The 18,821-nt window shown below is 47.0% G+C and overlaps 1 protein-coding gene across 1 annotated transcript in view; it reads left to right on the top strand.

The window, feature by feature from the left end:
- The window catches only part of cnga2b (cyclic nucleotide gated channel subunit alpha 2b), an 18,573-nt gene extending 6,170 nt beyond the window's left edge, over positions 1-12,403 (top strand). The window contains exons 2-7 of the mRNA XM_048231616.1: positions 2,632-2,743; positions 2,837-2,944; positions 3,060-3,233; positions 3,353-3,460; positions 3,597-3,703; positions 10,183-12,403. Of these exons, the coding sequence (XP_048087573.1) occupies positions 2,632-2,743; positions 2,837-2,944; positions 3,060-3,233; positions 3,353-3,460; positions 3,597-3,703; positions 10,183-11,756 (2,183 nt within the window). The 3' untranslated portion in view covers positions 11,757-12,403. The remainder of the gene's footprint in view (positions 1-2,631; positions 2,744-2,836; positions 2,945-3,059; positions 3,234-3,352; positions 3,461-3,596; positions 3,704-10,182) is intronic.
- The last annotated feature ends 6,418 nt before the right edge of the window (positions 12,404-18,821 follow it).

Genomic DNA, 18,821 nt, shown 5'->3' with positions numbered 1-18,821 from the left:
GTCGCGGCATGCCCACCAGAGGGTGCTGAAGCCGACTCTTGGTGGTGTGAGCCCGGCATGACACCGACTTGAGGGCCGTCTGGTCACACGGACCTTCGTCAAAATGAAACGGCATTGTGTGACAAGTGTAAAAATAGCGGCCTGGTTGAACATGCACTGAAATAACCGAACATAATGGAACATAACCTGAACAAAACCTACCCCCTACCAGGTTAAGTTCAGAGCCTATGTTACCATAGTTACTTACATAGCCTGATCATTTTTGAGCTTTCTGGAACTGAAATCCCAGATTTACCGCTAACATAACCAGTTAAGCCAGTAAACCTGCTTTCTGGAATACCCCACAGGTCAATGAACCAAAACAAACATCCAGATCAAAACAAATATTGTTTGCTGAACACAAAATCATGCTTCAGACATTGCCATCTCAGTTCCCTGGGGCCTGTACTACAGAGCGGGGTTACTGGCTTATCTGGGTAACTTCGAGAGTAACTTGATCACGTGTGGCGTAAATTCCCGATTAACCCGTACTACGAAAGGTGGATAGGTTTTAACCGAGGTATGCTGCCATGGAAATTTACGCTGCATCTCAAACCTGCTCCGAGCAGGTTATGTTCTTGGTTAACCCAAGGTTTCCGTTAACCACACCCTTTATAAGTACCACCCCTCCACTAACAATTCGAGATATGTCGGCGTACCTGGATGATCCATACGACATCGGAGCGCAAATCGTGAGGTGCTCTCTTCGAGGGGTTTTAGAGACCGCCATATATATATATATTATATATATATATATATATATATATTCTCTATGAAGATATAGATTGTCTGTCGAGGGAATTCGTTATCTTTGTCAGATGATCTAGGCAGAAGTCTCTAATGTCACCCGATAGCAATGCCCTTACGTGGACATTCATGTTTTCCATCTAATCGGTGATGCTGAACATCTGAGCAAGAATACTGTATGTCCGAAAATAAATCGGACATAGGCCTAGCCTAGCCTACAGTATGCTGAACATCTGAGCAAGAATAGCCTAAAATAAATCGGACATAGCCTAGGCCTAATAAATTAAAATCACCATTTTAACAAACTTGTTGAATTGAAGGTCACATTACTGTACCCTGCGCAGAAAGGCTACACATTTCCACAGCACCAGAATCCGACCGAATGCCTCCCTCAACCCCTTCCACAATCGGCCTTCCACTATTATTTGCGATGGCCAACTCCTCTGCTACTGTAAAACACTCCTTACAGTAGTGTTCAAAGACACCTTTTTCTTGTTAGCTGTAAAACAGAGGCCAAGTGAAGGCTATAAGCATACTAGGCCTACATGTTTTCATAATTAAGAAATATTAATGCAAGCTATAACTATATAAACCTACTATTCTGAATAATGTGTTTGTGTTTCATTTTCACCTGCTGCCATGTGCGTTTGGCAATGGTGTTGCATCTGAAATGTTCACAGGATTAGGCATACACCAAATCAGTCAATGGGGGCTACTTAAACATTCAATTATCCTATTACTGTAATCTATATGCCCACTTCTAAATTGTGTTACATCTGTAGGCATTTCTATGAACTCAAAATAGGCAATTTAATTCTTTCAACTCATTTCAGACATTCTGCAAGCTATTAATCCTCTGTAACACATATTTGAAGAACATGTGGAAATAAAACTTTACTTTTAGGCATTTAGGCTACCCGATCTGCAATACGTTGCCAACAGCCTTGCCTTGCTTTGTTCATGCCGACGTATTTGATTTTTGTCGTGGAGTGGGTTTTAAGTCCTCATAACTTGGCATAATAATTGTGCATTCCTCATCCGTAAAAATAAGGTGTCGCGTCATCATTGAAAGTGGTGACTTGCGCTGCAACCAGCCCTTTTATGTGAACGGCGCACAAACTCCATTTAGGTTAACCCGGCTCAACAAATCAACTTCATAATCAGCGTCATTAGTACCGATTAACACCACTTAAGATAACCAGGTTTTGTCAACCCCGGTTTAACAAAGTAACCCTGGGTTACATCTGGGTAGGTTAAGCTCCCTTCGTAGTACAGGCCCCTGGTCTAAACTCCATAGGAAAACAGTGGGGTGAGTCAAAGAGGAGAACGCACAAGTGTGGACCTAGGAATCTGGACAATCTGGGGAGATTTTGTAAAGACGAACGGTCTTAAATCCCTTGCTTTGTATTTTCCAACTTTATGGGGTGTCAGGAGAATGTTACAAGCTGTTTTATTGGCAAAGGGATACTTAAGAAGGTATTACAAGCAGGGGTGGCAATAATTGTGAGCAACGTGTTTTTGTAAAAAATATTTATTTCTTTATGAGATTTTCCTTTTTCTCAAAATAAATTTGCTTCCCTTCAAGGTTGGATTTTTCCTATTTTTTTTTTTCATTGTGAGAAAAAAAAAAAAAAAAAAAAAATCACCAACAGATTATTTATCTATACCGGTTTTTAGTCAACTTTAGCAGAGGTGCCAATAATTCTGGAGGGTACTGAATACACATATATATACACATACACACACGTGTGTGTATACACAATGCATGAGCAAAACAGAAACAGATTACATAAACCCTCTACAAGAAATTAGTGAAGAAGCTCTTTCTTTAACCATCTTCTACAGAAGCCATCATGACAGGGCAGGGGGTTGCGAATAGATCCTTGTCTGCCCACCGCTTGTCTGTGAGGAGCACCCTGGAAGATGACCAGGATGGAGCAGACAGCACAATTAGCCGGTGAGTTATGAGGATTTGCATGCCTTTTTTGGTGATTTTACACTTGTGTAAGTAATCCTAGCTGTTCTACATGACCTGCCATGTGAATTTCAGGTCTCAGTCGGTATGTGATGACACGTCATCTGAACTCGAGAGGGTTGCAGCCTTGGATCCTCAAGCAGCATCTAGAAACTCCTTCAGAGGGAGAGGTGCCCTGTCACGGTATGGAAGCTTACACAGTACACCTCATCTTATATGTGTGTCTGTCATTTCACTCTTCCTTCTCCTCTCAATATCTTTCTCTCTTATGTACTCAACCTTCTCTTCCTCCCCCAAGGCTGGTTACTTTGGTGGTTACTTTAAGAGACTGGGCTCATCGGAGTTTGATAGAGGAGGAAGAGAGGCCAGATTCCTTCCTGGAGCGTTTCAGGGGGCCTGAGCTCCGACCCCCACCCAGCCGCTTCAGCAACACTCAGACCGATGCCAACGGCAACATGGACAAGGCCATCAAGTACAGTGGAATTACTTCTTCCATAGACCACATTTTTGTTTCCTGCTGTAGTAGGCATATATGTAAATTGTTCCTGTACTAAGCAAACCGTGTTCTTGTTGCGGATGGATCCCTTACAGGAAGAAGAGGGAAACATTTGTGATATCACCATCTGATGACATGCACTACCGCTGGCTGTTTGTCATTGGCGGTGCTGTGCTCTATAACTGGGTCTTATTGGTGGCCAGGTTTGTATAAATCTCAATAGTTTCTTCCCAAATCAAGCCAAAAGGAGCACCTCCATTACCATATTAGTATTTTCACCAACATAAAAGGCCATGAGGCAGTTAGCAACCAAATTTGTTTCCTCTATTTTTTTTACAGAGCATGTTTTGACCAGCTGCAGACTCAAAACTTTATTATGTGGCTAGTTCTGGACTACCTTTGTGACTCCATCTATATCCTGGACACCATTGTACGCTTACGTACAGGTAAAATTCAAAGAATACCAAACTTAAATTATACATAACCCTGGTACAATATCATTGAAAATCAGTATCAAAGATAAGAGTGTCATGAGCTCTCTCTCTGCCTGGTAACACGCGCTGATTGAAGTCTGATGACCTCCACCTGTTCCTGCTCTGCTCTGCCTCACCCTCGTTTACCTACCAGCTGCACTGCATTCACCACTCATCATGCCCTGTATATAAAGCCTTGCTTTTCAGTCCACACTTGTCAGATCGTCTGCAACCAGCACCAGTTACCTGCCTGTTTTGGAAAACGCCTCTGACTCTTTGCCTGTGATCCCGGACCCGCTCGACTACTTCTGTGTTCTCCAGCCCGGTAATCTTGACTTGCCTTCCGTCCCCTCTTTCACGAATACCGCCTAGTCCTTGAGTGTACTGCTGCTTCGTTTCAATTGCTGTTGTGTGTGTGTTTCCCCAGGACTTCCCGGATCATCCAGCTCCTGCCATGGCTGTTGGCTACTGGGGAAACACACATGCAGACTCTTGGAACTCCTGTACCCCCGGAACCCTGAAACCCCCTTAACCCCCAACCCTTAAATAAACTTTTAACGCGGACACTTTTGTGGTCCTCGTCCTGTTTGGTGTCTGACAGTACGATCTGACCAAACATGGACCCAGCGCGGTCGAACCAGCATGGAAACCGACAAACCAGAACCACCCACCGCCATGCAACGCCTGGAAGAGACAGAGAGGTAAACCGCCCAACACTGCTGACATTGCCTCCCTACTTCAAGCCGGCTACCAACAGCGTCAGCAGTTCCAGCAGCAACAGCAACAACTTGCAATGATCATTCAACTTCTCTCCAACCTTTCTTCTCTGCCTGCTCCCACGGCCCAGCCCCAGCCAGCCTGCTCACCGCCCAGCACCCGAGTCTCCTGCCCAGTCCACTGCTGCCCGTGGCTGCGAGCCCCAGAACCCAGGATCGGCAATCCAGAGCGGTTCAGCGGCGGCAACCAGGTAGCAGGGCGTTCCTGGCGAGCTGCCGTGTCCAGTTTACCCTGCAACCCAGGACTTTTGCCACTGAAGGGGCGCAGGGTCGGTTACGTGATCACTCACCTGGCGGGGCGAGCTCGACTCTGGGAACGGGCGGAGTTCGCCGCCAGACCCCAGCATGTGCAACCTTCAACCTATTCGCAGAGGAGATGCTCAAGGTATTGATTTGGAATCCACAACAGCCGAGGCATCTCGGACCCTGATGAGTATTAGCCAAGGCAGAAGGGACTGTTGCGGATTACTCCATTGACTTTCGAACTGTGGCAAGTCGGACTCCTGGAACATGGAAGCATTGGTGGATGCCTTCCTCCACAGCCTGGCGGACTACATAAAGGGACGAGCTGGTTTCCCATGATCAACCCCCACTCTTGATGAAGCCATTGCTCTGGCTGTCGCATCGACCCGCGGGATTCAGGCCCGCCCGCCGTGAGAGAGAGGGCGCCAGAGTCCATCCACCAGCACACGGAGTGTCCCAACTGCCCTTCTGTCCGCACTTGCCCACACCATCTAGCCAGCCGGACCAGTCTGAACCGATGGAGATCGGCCGCGCCTCCCTAACCCCTGCAGAGCGCCAGCACATCACCCAACTTGTGCCTGTACTGTGGTGGTGATGGTCATCAGTCGCCACCTGTCCATAAAAGCCGGAGCTCACCAGATGTAGGAGGAATCGGATGAGCTCAATGAACATTCAGCCCTCCATCAGCCGTAAACCCCTCATCCAAGTCTGTCTTCACCTTTCTGATTCCACCCACACCCTGGCAGCCCCTGGTGGACTCTGAAGCAGAAGCAAACATTATTGACACAGGACTTGCTTTCGTCAGCTGGGCTTGGAAAGCCATCGCTTGTTCCTCCTGTTCCAGCCGGGCCCTGGACGGCGTAGTGGCACAGTTACCAGCATCACAGCCCCCATCTCAATGATGGTGTCAGGAAACCACCGAGAGACCATCCGCTTCCCACCTGCTCAGCTCTCCAGGCCAACCCCCTAATCCTGGGCTACCCTTGGCTCGTCTCCACAATCCTCACCTCGATTGGGCCTCTCGAACTGTGAAAGAGTGGGGAAATGCCTGCCACCTGACCTGTTTGCGTGCTGCCATGCTGCCCCGGCTCAGTACCCCAGCACTGCCCCGACATTTCTAATGTCCCTGAATGTTACCATGGCCTCCCGAGAGGTGTTCAACAAGACCAAAGCCACATCTCTGCCCCACACCGTCCGTGCGACTGTGCCATTGATCTCCTCCCTGGGACTGCTCCACCCAAAGGTCACCTCTACTCACTATCCCCTCCTGAAAGAAAACTATGGAGGGATTACATCAGGGACTCCCTGGCAGCTGGACTCATCCGCCCGTCTTCCCCTCCTGCTGGTGCGGGTTCTTCTTTGTGGGAAAGAAAGATGGTTCTCTTAGCCCCTGCATTGATTATCGAGGTCTGAATGATGTCACAGTGAAGAACAGGTACCCTCTGCCTTTACTCACCTCTGCTTTTGAGTTGCTCCAGGGATCCACTATTTTCACCAAACTGGACCTTAGAAATGCTTACCACCTAGTCCGAGGTAAAGGGAGGGTGACGAGTGGAAGACTGCATTCAACACCCACACCGCCATTATGAGTACCTGGTAATGCCATTTGGCTCACCCTGCGCCCCAGCCCGGTATTCCAGGCTGGTGAATGATGCTGCGGGACATGCTGAATAAATTAGTCTTCGTTATGTACCTGGACGACATCTTAATTTTCCAGAACTCTGTCGAACACACCCGTCATGTCCAGCTGGTTCTTCGGCCGGCTCCTGGAAAAACTCTCTTTATGTCAAAGCTGAGAAATGCAAGTTCCATGCTCAGACTGTGTCATTCCTGGGATACATCGCCGCTGAAGGCAATATCCAGATGGACCCGCAAAGGAATCTCGGCAGTTACCTCCTGGCCAGTTCGAGGGAATAGGAAGAAGTAGCAGCAATTCCCGGTTTTGCCAATTTCTACCGAGATTCATCGAACTACAGCTCCGTCGCCGCTCCCTCACAGCTCTGACCAGCATCAAACACCCCTTTTTCTGGACCCCAGAGGCCAACACAGCCTTTCATACCCTCAAGGCCGGTTCACCACTGCCCCAATCCTCCAGATGCCGGATTCAGACCGGCAGTTACCGTTGTCGAGGTGGATGCCTCAGGCGTGGGAGTCGAGGGCCATACTCTCAACGGGCAGAGGAGGACAAAAGTTGCACCCTGTGCATTTTTCTCTGTGCATTCACCTGCAGAGATGGGAAATTATGATGTTGGAAACCGTGAGCTGTTGGCTGTCAAGCTTGCCCTGGAGGGTGGCGTCACTGGCTGGAGGGGTCCACCCGTTCCGTTCCTGGTCTGGACCCGATCACAAAACCGAATACATCCGCCAATGCCAAAGCGTCTTAACCCCAGACAGTCCCGCTGGGCCTTGTTTTCACCAGATTCAACTTCACCCTGTCATACGCCCAGGTTCTCCCGGAACGCCAAGCGGACGCTCTCTCCCGTCAGTTTCATAAGGATGGCGCCCTTCCCAGGAACCTGCATCAATTCTGCCCGATCCCTGCGTCGTAGCTGCCCTGACCTGGGATATCGAGGAGGAAATTCAAGAGGCCCTCGTGACCATCCCAGTCCCAGTGCATGCCCAGGCGGTGCGTCTCTTCGCCCCAGAGAATTTGAGGTCCGGGTCATACAGTGGGACAACAGAGACACAACTCCCGCCTTGCCTGCCACGGGGCTCCCGCACCTGCCATTTCCTTGCCCAGCTTCTGGTGGTCTTCTTTGAGAAGGGATGTCGAGAATTGCGTCGTGCCTGCCCCACCTGCAATCAGAACAAGTCCTCCACTTTCGGCCCCAGCTGATTTACTCCAGCCCTTGCCTGTGCCCACCGCGACCCTGGTCCCCGTCTCCTTGGACTTTGTAACTGGCCTCCCACCATCAGGTGGGATGGCCCGGTCATTCTCACTGTGGTTGACCCGGTTCAGCAAGATGGCACACTTCATTCCCCTCCCTAAACTGCCATCTGCCAGAGAGACTGCCCAGGCTGTTCTTGATCATGTCTTCCGTCTACACGGGCTGCCCAGGGATGTTGTCTCTGACCGAGGTCCATAATTCACCTCTACATTCTGGAAGGAGTTCTGCTGCGTCTTCCAGGGGCCACAGTGAGTCTCACCTCTGGGTTCCACCCCCCAGTCCAATGGTCAATCCGGCGGGCAAACCAGGAGCTGGGCGGTGCATGGTTTCTCGCAAACCCCAGGCTTGGGCACAACAACTGATGTGGATAGAGTATGCTCACAACTCCCTCACCTGCTCTGCCACTGGTATGTCACCTTTCCAGTGTGTGTATGGCTACCAGCCCCCTGTTCCCCAGCCAGGAAGGAGATGTGTCCTGCCCGTCTGCCCTGCGCCTATGCCCGCCCGTTGCCGTCGTACCTGGTCACAAGCTCGTGCCCTCGTCAACTCAAGTCAACTGTCAGCTATGCCACTGGGGCTAACGCCCGAAGATCGGGCCCGGCACCCGCCTACCGTGTTGGCCAGAAGGTGTGGCTGTCAGCCAGGATCTCCCACTGCGGGTGGAATCACGTAAACTGGCACCTCGATTCTCGGCCCGTTCCTATCCAGAGGGTCATCAGCCCAACCGCCCAGTCCGGCTCAGTTGCCAACCTCCATGAGGGTGCACCCTACTTTCCATGTTTGAAAGTCAAGCCCGGCGCAAGAAAGCCAGCTGGTCCCTACGTGCGGCTTCCTCCTCCTCCTCGCCTGGATTGGCCCGGTGGGCTGGGTGTACACCGTGACGCCTGCCGGTCCAGGCGGTAGGGGCCTCCAGTATCTGCGTCGACTGGGAGGGCTATGGACCTGAGGAGAGAACCTGGGTGCCAGCCAGTCGGATTGGACCCGGACACTCATGCGCCCGACTTCCACCGTCTGCATCTGATCAACCTGCAATCCATAGGGGCCGCCCCAGAGGGGTCCCTAACCGCCCTGCCGCCCGGCTTCCTGTCCTGTGCCTGACCCGACCCTGTACCTGTCCGTCTTCTGTCCACGACCCTCCAGCTCCCTCCGGGGATGAGGATGTTCACTCGGACCTTCGGAGGGAATTCTAGCCCTCCACCGGCTCCCCTCCGCCCCCCGGCGTGGTGTCACTCTTTGGGACTTCTGGGGCCGTCCCTTAGGGGGTTCTGTCATGAGCTCTCTCTCTGCCTGGTAACACGGCGCTGATTGAAGTCTGATGACCTCCACCTGTTCCTGCTCTGCTCTGCCTCACCCCTCGTTTACCTACCAACTGCACTGCATTCACCACTCATCATGCCCTGTATATAAAGCCTTGCTTTTCAGTCCACACTTGTCAGATCGTCTGCAACCAGCACCAGTTACCTGCCTGTTTTGGAAGCGCCCTGACTCTTTGCCTGTGATCCCGGACCAGCTCGACTACTTCTGTGTTCTCCAGCCCGGTAATCTGACCTGCCTTCCGTCTTCTTCTGAATACCGCCCTAGTCCTTGACTGTACTGCTGCTTCGTTTCAATTGCTGTTTGTGTGTGTTTCCCCAGGACTTCCGGATCATCCAGCTCCTGCCATGGCTGTTAGGCTACTGGGGAACACACACACACAGACTCTTGAACTCCTGTACCCCGGAACCCCTGAAACCCCTTAACCCCCAACCCTTAAATAAACTTTTTGAGCGTGGCGCTTTTGTGGTCCTCGTCCTGTTTGGTGTCTGACAAAGAGAGCATTCTGTTGTGTTTTGTGTTTAGATCTCTGTATGCAACTTACCCCCATTCCAGTCTCCCCACTTCAGAGATGAATCATGTAGATACAAGCTGTTTTAAAAGGGGAACTATGCAGGGTTTTTTTTTTTTTTTTGCTTAATTTACCTTAATATAACGACTTCAGATTCATTGGAATGGTTATATGACTTTTTCTGGGGTGAATGGTGGCCATCTTGCTTCTCCCTAGTGTCTGTGAGCAGCAAAACCAGCCTTGCAACTTTGGGCCGGCAGGCCGTCGGCCTCAGAGTCAGAAAGTCTTGCGGTCCTGCGATGTAACAAATTGCTTTACTGCACTACACGCCACGCACCGGCTAGAACAAGGTAGCGATGGAGTTTCTCAGACACTCATCATGGCAGAGCCAGCGAAAAGTAGAAAGCGAGTAAACCGTTGTTGGAGGAACAGGGAAAGAGGAAACGGCAGATTGACCGAGCGAGGAGTGTCGTAAAATATATACTCTAAAGCTGTAGGGGGAGCTCTGCAGAGAAAACTGCGAGCAAAAGTGAGAAAATAGCAAAGAAATTGCATAGGGGGTCTTTAAAGCCATGAAGGGGTTTTTCATGAAAAAAAATATGGCTAATATATGTAACTGTTGTAAAAAATGATGTCATGAGGTACTAATGTGAGTTTTTAGGAGTTAATCAATTGGCTGGAGGTCTTAACCCTGTTTCTGTCTCTCCACGCCCCATGTAGGTTTCTTGGAGCAGGGCCTGCTGGTGAAAGATCTGCGCAGGCTGAGGGACGCCTACATCCACACCCTTCAGTTCAAAATGGACGTTCTGTCCATGTTGCCCACTGACCTGGCATACATCAGCACAGGAATCCACACTCCTCAACTGCGCTTCAACCGCCTGGTCCGCTTTCCACGCATGTTTGAGTTCTTCGACCGTACCGAGACGCGCACCAACTACCCCAACATCTTTCGCATCTGCAACCTAGTGCTCTACATCCTTATCATCATCCACTGGAATGCCTGCATCTATTATGCCATCTCGAAATCCCTGGGGTTTGGCTCCGACCAGTGGGTTTATCCGAACATCACAAACCCCGAGTATGGGTCCCTGACACGTAGCTACGTCTTCTGCTTATACTGGTCAACCCTCACGCTCACTACCATCGGGGAGATGCCTGCCCCGGTCAGGGATGAGGAGTACGTGTTTGTGGTGTTTGACTTCCTGGTGGGTGTGCTGATCTTCGCCACCATTGTGGGAAACGTGGGCTCCATGATCTCAAACATGAACGCCACGCGAGCTGAATTCCAGGCTCGTATAGACGCCATCAAGCACTACATGCATTTCCGCAAGGTAAGCCGGGAGCTGGAGACACGAGTCATTAAGTGGTTCGACTATCTCTGGACCAATCAGAAAGCTGTCGATGAGCAGGAAGTGCTGAAGAACCTTCCGGACAAGCTGCGGGCAGAAATTGCCATCAACGTGCACCTGGACACACTGAAGAAGGTGCGCATCTTCCAGGACTGTGAAGCTGGACTGTTAGTGGAGCTGGTTCTGAAGCTTCGTCCTCAGGTGTATAGCCCAGGAGATTACATATGCCGCAAAGGGGACATTGGTAAAGAAATGTACATCATCAAGGAGGGCAAACTGGCTGTTGTGGCCGATGACGGAGTGACTCAGTACGCTCTTCTGATTGCTGGCGGATGCTTTGGAGAAATCAGCATCCTTAACATTCAAGGCAGCAAAATGGGCAACAGGCGAACTGCCAACATCCGCAGCATCGGCTACTCTGACCTGTTCTGTCTGTCAAAAGATGACTTGATGGAGGCTGTGATGGAGTATCCTGATGCAAAGAAAGTTCTAGAAGAACGAGGCAGGGAGATTCTGATGAAGGAGGGGCTTCTTGACGAAAGCCTGGCTGCTGGAGCTCTGAGCGTCATAGATACTGATGAGAAGGTGGAGAAGCTGGAGTCATCTCTGGACGTTCTGCAGACACGTTTCGCCCGCTTGCTCGGAGAGTTCTCATTCACACAGCAACACCTCAAACAGCGGATCACCACTCTGGAGCGCCAACTCTGTCACACAGGCCTCGGGTATATGTCGGACCACGAGGCCGACGTGGATATGGACGCAAACACAAGTGCAGGTGTTCACGCACAATCACACTCAGAGACTCATGAACAATCAAACGCATTGACAGAATCACACATGGACATGGACACAAATGAGGTCCACAGGTCATTAACAGATATACCTGCTGAAAACTGCAACCAGGTAACAAATGAAGCTCCTACTGAGCCAAAGAATGAAACATGAGTTAGAAGACAGCATAGAAAATGACTCTCATGGTTACCTACGCTGTTATTGGCAAATTCCTCAGGACAGCCTAAAGACAGACCCAATCTGAGTTGGTACTTCATGACATTGTGTATTGGAGAAATGACAGACTGCTCCTGAAAGCGGAGAAAACAGAGAGGTAGAGAGGGAATGGAATCTCTTGACAGAAGCCTTTGTGCCACAGCACAGTGCCATGACTTTTGCGGTCCACGGGGACAAGCACCCTGAGCACCCAAGTGTTGCTATGTGACTCGATGTGTGTGTGTTTACCAGTACGGCTGGTGATGACACATGCTCTAGACTCTCGTGGTGATTTTTCCAAAGGGTTCAATTGGATTCAAAATCACATCACATTTCCCATGCTGTTAATTACTCTCTCTCAAATTGTTTCATCATTTGTGATGTGCTTAAGTTTGATATCTGTGACATAAGTTTAATCGATATAATAGCCAGAAATAATATACGATTCAATTATTATGAAATAATGTCTACCATGTAACAACAGAGGTCATCTGAGGCCAGTTGATCAGTTCACCATGTCACCATCTCAGTTCACTCAACTCACTAACTATTCATTGTACAGTTTTCAGGTTGTGCAATCATTACCTGATAAACAAATCACAGAATACCACAATGTTGGACTCAATCTAATGGTCTCTTGCCCAATCCCGGGTGGGAGGAGGTGGCTCATATAAGATATCATGTACCATACTTTACAGTAAAGACATATTTATACATATTTCTAATTATATTGTGATTCTTACACAAGCAAAGAAGTGCTTGAAAACAGTACATGAAAACATTGTTAAAGCAACTGTTAGGGTCACACCTCCCTACATAAATTAACTTCATTTGACATTATGATTTGCTTTGTCAAGAAGTGACAAAAATGTAAAATTGGGTTTGCCTTAATCTTGAATTATGATCACTGGCAGCATGCAATTATACCTCGGAGAGTATAGCTTGCATGTTGCTTTCGATATCCATGTAACTTATTTAGCTGTAACCACAAACATTTCAGGGCACAATGTTAGTTTTAGGATTTTCGATATCACTCCTAGAAAAAGTATTAATCCTAGAAGCTAAATATGTGCAAACACTTACTACACTTCCCATCCCCATTATTGCAAACACTAAACAGAATAAATGTTTCCGGGGAATTGAAAAGACTTCAATTGAGAAGCCTCTATGAAAACTTGAGAACTGTGCAGACCAATCAAGTTGCCTGGGCATCATCATACGATGATGAATATCAGCAACCTATTGTGAGCAAAGGTACCATTCAGGTCACCTGAGTGTGCTTCGGTTGATTTTGTTTACAACAAAAAGCCTGTCACTCGAGAAGCTAGTTGTTTAGATGTCACTATTGCATCTGTTGTACAAGACATTGACAGCACAATAACTTTCAAATAAAAAAAACAAACAGAAAACAGCCAAGGCATTTGCTGAGAATAAGGATGTTTTGGCTGTTCTCCCTACAGGATTCATGGTAGGCTATTTTGTTGCTCTGATTGGTTAGGTCTATCCAATAGTGTGCAGGTGCATTTTCCCCTCGGTTGAAACATGCCCCATAATCAAACCCCATAATTACGTCCTAATGGTGCCATGTCAGACTCAAATTCTGAATAGTATGGTTACGTCAGGCTCGATCAGAGACTTTATAATGAGGAGACACAGCACTCTAAGGGCCCTAGTTTAACGATCAGAAACACAGCGCAAAGCGTATTCTTATTACAATGCAAAGCTTATTCCTATCTTACACTCAATTTTTTCACCAAGTGCTTCTCTTTTATTATACAATGCGCCAGGGGTGTGGCAATTAACAACCTAAGGTGTGGTCTGGCGCATTATCTAAAAATCGCTATCTTACACTATCTAAAAAGCATTATGCCACTGACCAAGAAAAACCTGGTCTAGTGAAAGGCGCATATGAAGCACAGCTGAAGACGCATTGTCACGAGATGTAAGCACCAACTCCTCTGCAGGATAAATGTCCTTAGGTTTTTTATTCAGTCATTCGAACATTATTGGGTTGCTTTTTTCAGGCTGTGTTTTCGATGGTAACCCATTGTCAGTCAATAGTCAAAGTAATTAACTATGTATAACTGTTTTGTCATTGACTATGACACCACCGTGAAGTTAGTTTCACTTTGCCTAGGAGTTCAAATAATAGACGAATGCAGATGTGTGTAGGCTATACTCTGCTAGGTTTTAGTAAAGCATGGTTTAGTGGAATACCTGTTCCATATGGTCTCGCATGCAATCAGATTCCTTCAAATTCACCGCTGACTATCAATATACCGATGCGCTGTTTGAAGTTGTGCTGCTTGCTGTTAAAAGGGAATGACAAATGTCATTTTCATTGGTTTAAAGGATATTGCTCCCAAAACACACCCATGACTGATTAAGAAAAATAAGAACCACCTTTTTGCGCCATGCACACGACATTTGATAATAAAACCACCCTGAATGTGGACAGGACAAACCCCTAAATGTATTTAAGCTATTCGCCAGTGACCATGCATTTTAGATCGCCAAAATAGGGCTCAAAGAATCCTCCATAGAAGAGGTTAGTTTGTAACGGACAATTTTTTTTTTTTTTTTGGGGGTGGGTCAGTGTTTATACCAGATCTGTGTTTGCATATTTAATACGTTTCATACACGTGTTTCAACACTGCATTTCGGTCATTGCTTTTACCTTACCAGAGCCCGTTTACGGAGAGCCGGATCACTCCCTATTAACTCCATTGTACCTGCAATATGTTGCAGTTCCGCTAGGGGCGATCACGAATAAGTGCAAAAACAATGGGGGTCTATGGAGCTAGATGGCTAAATTTGTCTCTTTCACCTGGTTGTCGTTGAGAAATTGAAGATTTGATTGTGGTTTCTGCAAGCTCAATATGGATTATAGGTCAAAAGTTGAATGAACGAGTAGTCACGTCCTTTCGATTTTTTACAGGTTGGGTCATTGTTGCCCACAACACACTAGCTTTCTGCTAATGAATGATGTCATTGACACATTTGAAAGGCTTTTTAGAACAAAAAAGTGACTCCAAAAATATAATACTCAGCGGTTTGTATTTTCTATGCCCCCTCTTTTGACTGCAACATTCAAATTTCTGGGCAAAAAATTATATCCCGAGAAAAGTGGATTTGAGGGGTACAGCTCCATAGGCCTCCATTCATTCTGCACTTATTCGTGAGCGCCCTCATGTGGAACCAGAAAAGGAACTGCAATCAGAGCTGTACCCCTAAAATCCACTTTTCTCGGGATATAATTTTTTTGCCCAGAGATGTGAATGTTGCATGCGAAAGAGGGGACAGAGAAAATACACACCGCTGAGTACTATACTATATTTTTTGAGTCACTTATTTGTTATAAAAAGCCTTTCAAATGTGTCAATGACGTCATTCATTAGCAGAAAGCTAGTGTGTTGTGGGCAACGACCCAACCTGTAAGAAATCGAAAGGACGTATACTCGTTCAAATCAACTTTTGACCTATAATCCATAGTGAGCTTGCAGAAACCACAATCAAATCTTCGATTTTACAACAACAACCAGGTGAAACAGACAAATTTAGCCGTCTAGCTCCATAGACCCCCATTGTTTCTGCACTTATTCATGATCGCCCCTAGCGGAACTGCAACAGATTGCAGGTACAATAGAGTTAATAGGGTGATCCGGCTCTCCGTAAACGGGCTCTGCTTTACCATAGACCTCTCCAGAATAAGTCCCGCCTCCGTAACTTCCGTATCCATCCAACTTCCGGGCGTCGATTGTCTATGGGAAATAACATGGCGTTTCAAAATATCATACCGGTAAAACATCTGTAGGTAGCGAAGTAGAAAAAAATGGTGGGCCGATTGGCCTACACACTTCTGCCATCTAGTTTCCACTGGGTTTTTTGATTGTCGGTGCCGTTAAAGTAGAAATATATCAGTAAGAAGCACTAAGCTAACGCATGCTTCAGACGCCGCGACTCCCCCAGTCAAGGTTGCATAGCAACGGCAATGTTTCATAGTTTGTCTTCACCGAAATAGGTGGCACTAACCCTGCGTGAAATCCTCATGTTTGATAGGTTGTTAATACCAGGGGCGCATGCAGGAATTAATGCTATGGTACGCACACCCATCACCCCCCCGCAAAAAAAAAACAATATTTGTCCGTTTTATTTGTCCGTTTTAGGTCCGTGCATTGGTCAGTCAGCAAAAAAGTAGCCTACATAGCATAACAACATCCACATGCAATAATACAACGACAACGTCTACAATGACCTGTTCATTTGGACAACTTGATACAGCCCTATACAGGCTAAAGTTACCTTTAGTTTTGTTCTAGCATAACGTGACGTCTGGCTTTAGTGCAGTCTCGTTCTGACAAGCACACCAATTGCCTACCTTGTTCTTGTCCATCTGGAATAACTCCTAGCTTTGCTGCCTCCATCCTTTCTGTTTTCGTTGTCTAAAACTTGTGATATCCATGATGAGTATTGAGTTAGTGAATTAGCTCAACATTGTGTGCTGATAACCATATATAGATAGCCGAGTAAAAGAAAACAAGTAGCCTATTGCGTGCCTGCGTGCATATTCTCTCTCCTGCTCAAACAAAATGTGTGCAGGTTAATTTTGATAACGTGTTCACTAACTTTACGTAATAGAAAATGGTAAATAGCCTGATGGCATGCAGCTAATGGGATACTGTGCATAGTTGGGAAGGTATGGTAGGCCAATTTGGTGTGAATACACACACACACACACACACACACACACACGGAAATTTTCTCTCGCTGTTGAGTAGCCTGATGGTACGCACAGTGCGTACGGACGTACACCTGCAGGCGCGCCTGGTTAATACATTCTGAAAACGTTACTGTTCTGATCAAGGTCATGCAAAATAAAGCTATCGACTCAATACGATTTAGCCTCTGATTCCTAGTCTGCTTATCATTATCTGTTATTCGTGAAAAAAAAATCTCATCTCGTCATGTCTTTAGTGTCTTCGTCGGCAATTTCTTTCTTTTTCAAACATCTCAATAACAGCCAACAAACTCGCACAGTCAAACCAAAGTTAAGGTCATGTTGAAAAGAGGCTGAACCTTGCAAACGATTTACATTTGTAGACCACTGAAACCATGCATTAATTATCACACATGAAAATGACCATCACGTTAGGTTGTGACTGGTTGGTTGTGAGCAAGATCAGAGCCCGTCTACGGAGAGCCTGGCCACTCCGTATTAGGTCCCATTGTACCGAATTTTGGTTGCAGTTCCAGATTTCCACTGGGGGCAATCGCCATGAGTGCAGAATGAATGGGAGTCAATGGAGCTAGACGGCTAAATTTGTCTCTTTCACCTGATTGTCGTTGACAAATCTCAGATTTGATTGTAGTTTGTATAAAACTTCAACATCTGTTATAGGTCAAAAGTTAAATGAACGAGTACTTATGTCCTTTGGATGTCTTATAGGTTGGGTCGTTGTTGCCCATAACACGCTAGCATTGTGCTAATAAATGACTTTATTGATACGTTTGAAAGGCTTTTTAGAACAATTAAGTGACTTTAAAAAATATAATACTCAACCAAGTGTATTTTCTTTGCCTCCCCTTTCGAATACAATATTCAAATGACTTGAAAAAAAATTATATTCCGAGAAAAGTGGATTTTGAGGGGTACAGCTCCATAGACCTCCATGCATTCTGCACTTTCGTGGAATGGCCCTCATGTGGAACCACAGAAGGAACTGCAACCAGTTCAGAAACCGGAAGTTTTCCGAGAGTGGCAGTTCTCCCCTTATTAGACATTCTCTGGCAAGATCTAACGCCCTCCTCCGCCCGCGTACATCGGAACTAGCTCCTGGTTAGCATTAATAATCGTTTACTACTTAAACGGCACCGACAATCAAAAAATCCAGTGGAAACTAGATGGCAGAAGTGTGTAGGCCAATCGGCCCACCAGCTTTTTCTACTTTGTCACCTACAGAGTTTGACAGGTACGATCTTTCAAAACGCCATGTTATTTCTCATAGACATTTGACGACCGGAAGTTGGAAGGATACGGAAGTTACGGAGGCGGGACTTATTCTGGAGAGGTCTATTACCTTACGCATGCCAGTTATGTATCCACCAGCTGCCTGTCTGCTAACCTGACTCTCGCCAGATGAATTTCGTCCTGTTTAGCTCCGCCTAGCTTAACTCACATCCATCTGGGACCTCTTCCATTGAGAGTGATTTCTGCACCAGATTTTATGATACAGCCAATCAGGACGCAGGGCAGGAGTTTCATAGATGTGACATAGCATAGAAGCGACTGTGAGACTGCTATCAGCGTCACGGGTTGGCTTCGATGTGAGTGGTTGAAGTAGCACGTCAATAGATGACGGACAAGTGGCTTATTCAATCATATGCAAGCATTTTTGATTTTACGGTATTTAAGGGGGTTTGGGGGGTTTCCCTACTGATAGGTAGTGCTAGCTACTAGCTAGTGGATCCTTCGTGAGCCAGAACCAAACTGACAACTAGCATAGCAACCTGTAGTGCTAGATAGCAGGAATAGCAAGAGAGGCAGCAACTGTCGTTCATGCATAACCCCAGCCAATCACAGACAGAGTAGGGCGTATTCTCATACATATCCCAGCCAATCACAGACAAATAAGGAAGCGGGTGCCCAGTCTCGTCGTGCAAGCGGGCTGCGAATGTTTGTTTTTTTTGTAGGGTGGTAGCGGAAGACTGTCTGTGATTGGTGAATACCACCCTACAAAAAAAAAAAAACATTCGCGAGTCCGCTTTGCATTTGACGAGACTCGCACCCGCTTCCTTATTTGGGTTTTGGGTTGCCTGGTTTTAGCCTATGACAAAACGGTTGAAATTGAAACTAAGTGATCGTGTATGTGTAGGGTGTATTTCATACACAATCTGGCAACCTGGGAGATGTCAGACAATAGAAAAAATGAATGGATCAATGATTTTAAAATGAAGTTTAATGGCCATGCAAATTACGGGAGTATTCCGGGAGAAATAACCATAGGAAATAACAAAACGGGAGGG

This window comes from Alosa alosa, chromosome 2 (genome assembly GCF_017589495.1).
Source record: "Alosa alosa isolate M-15738 ecotype Scorff River chromosome 2, AALO_Geno_1.1, whole genome shotgun sequence".
Classification (NCBI taxonomy): domain Eukaryota; kingdom Metazoa; phylum Chordata; class Actinopteri; order Clupeiformes; family Clupeidae; genus Alosa; species Alosa alosa.
The sequence above is the reverse complement of the archived record's forward strand: the minus strand, read 5'-3'. Positions and strand labels throughout refer to the sequence as shown.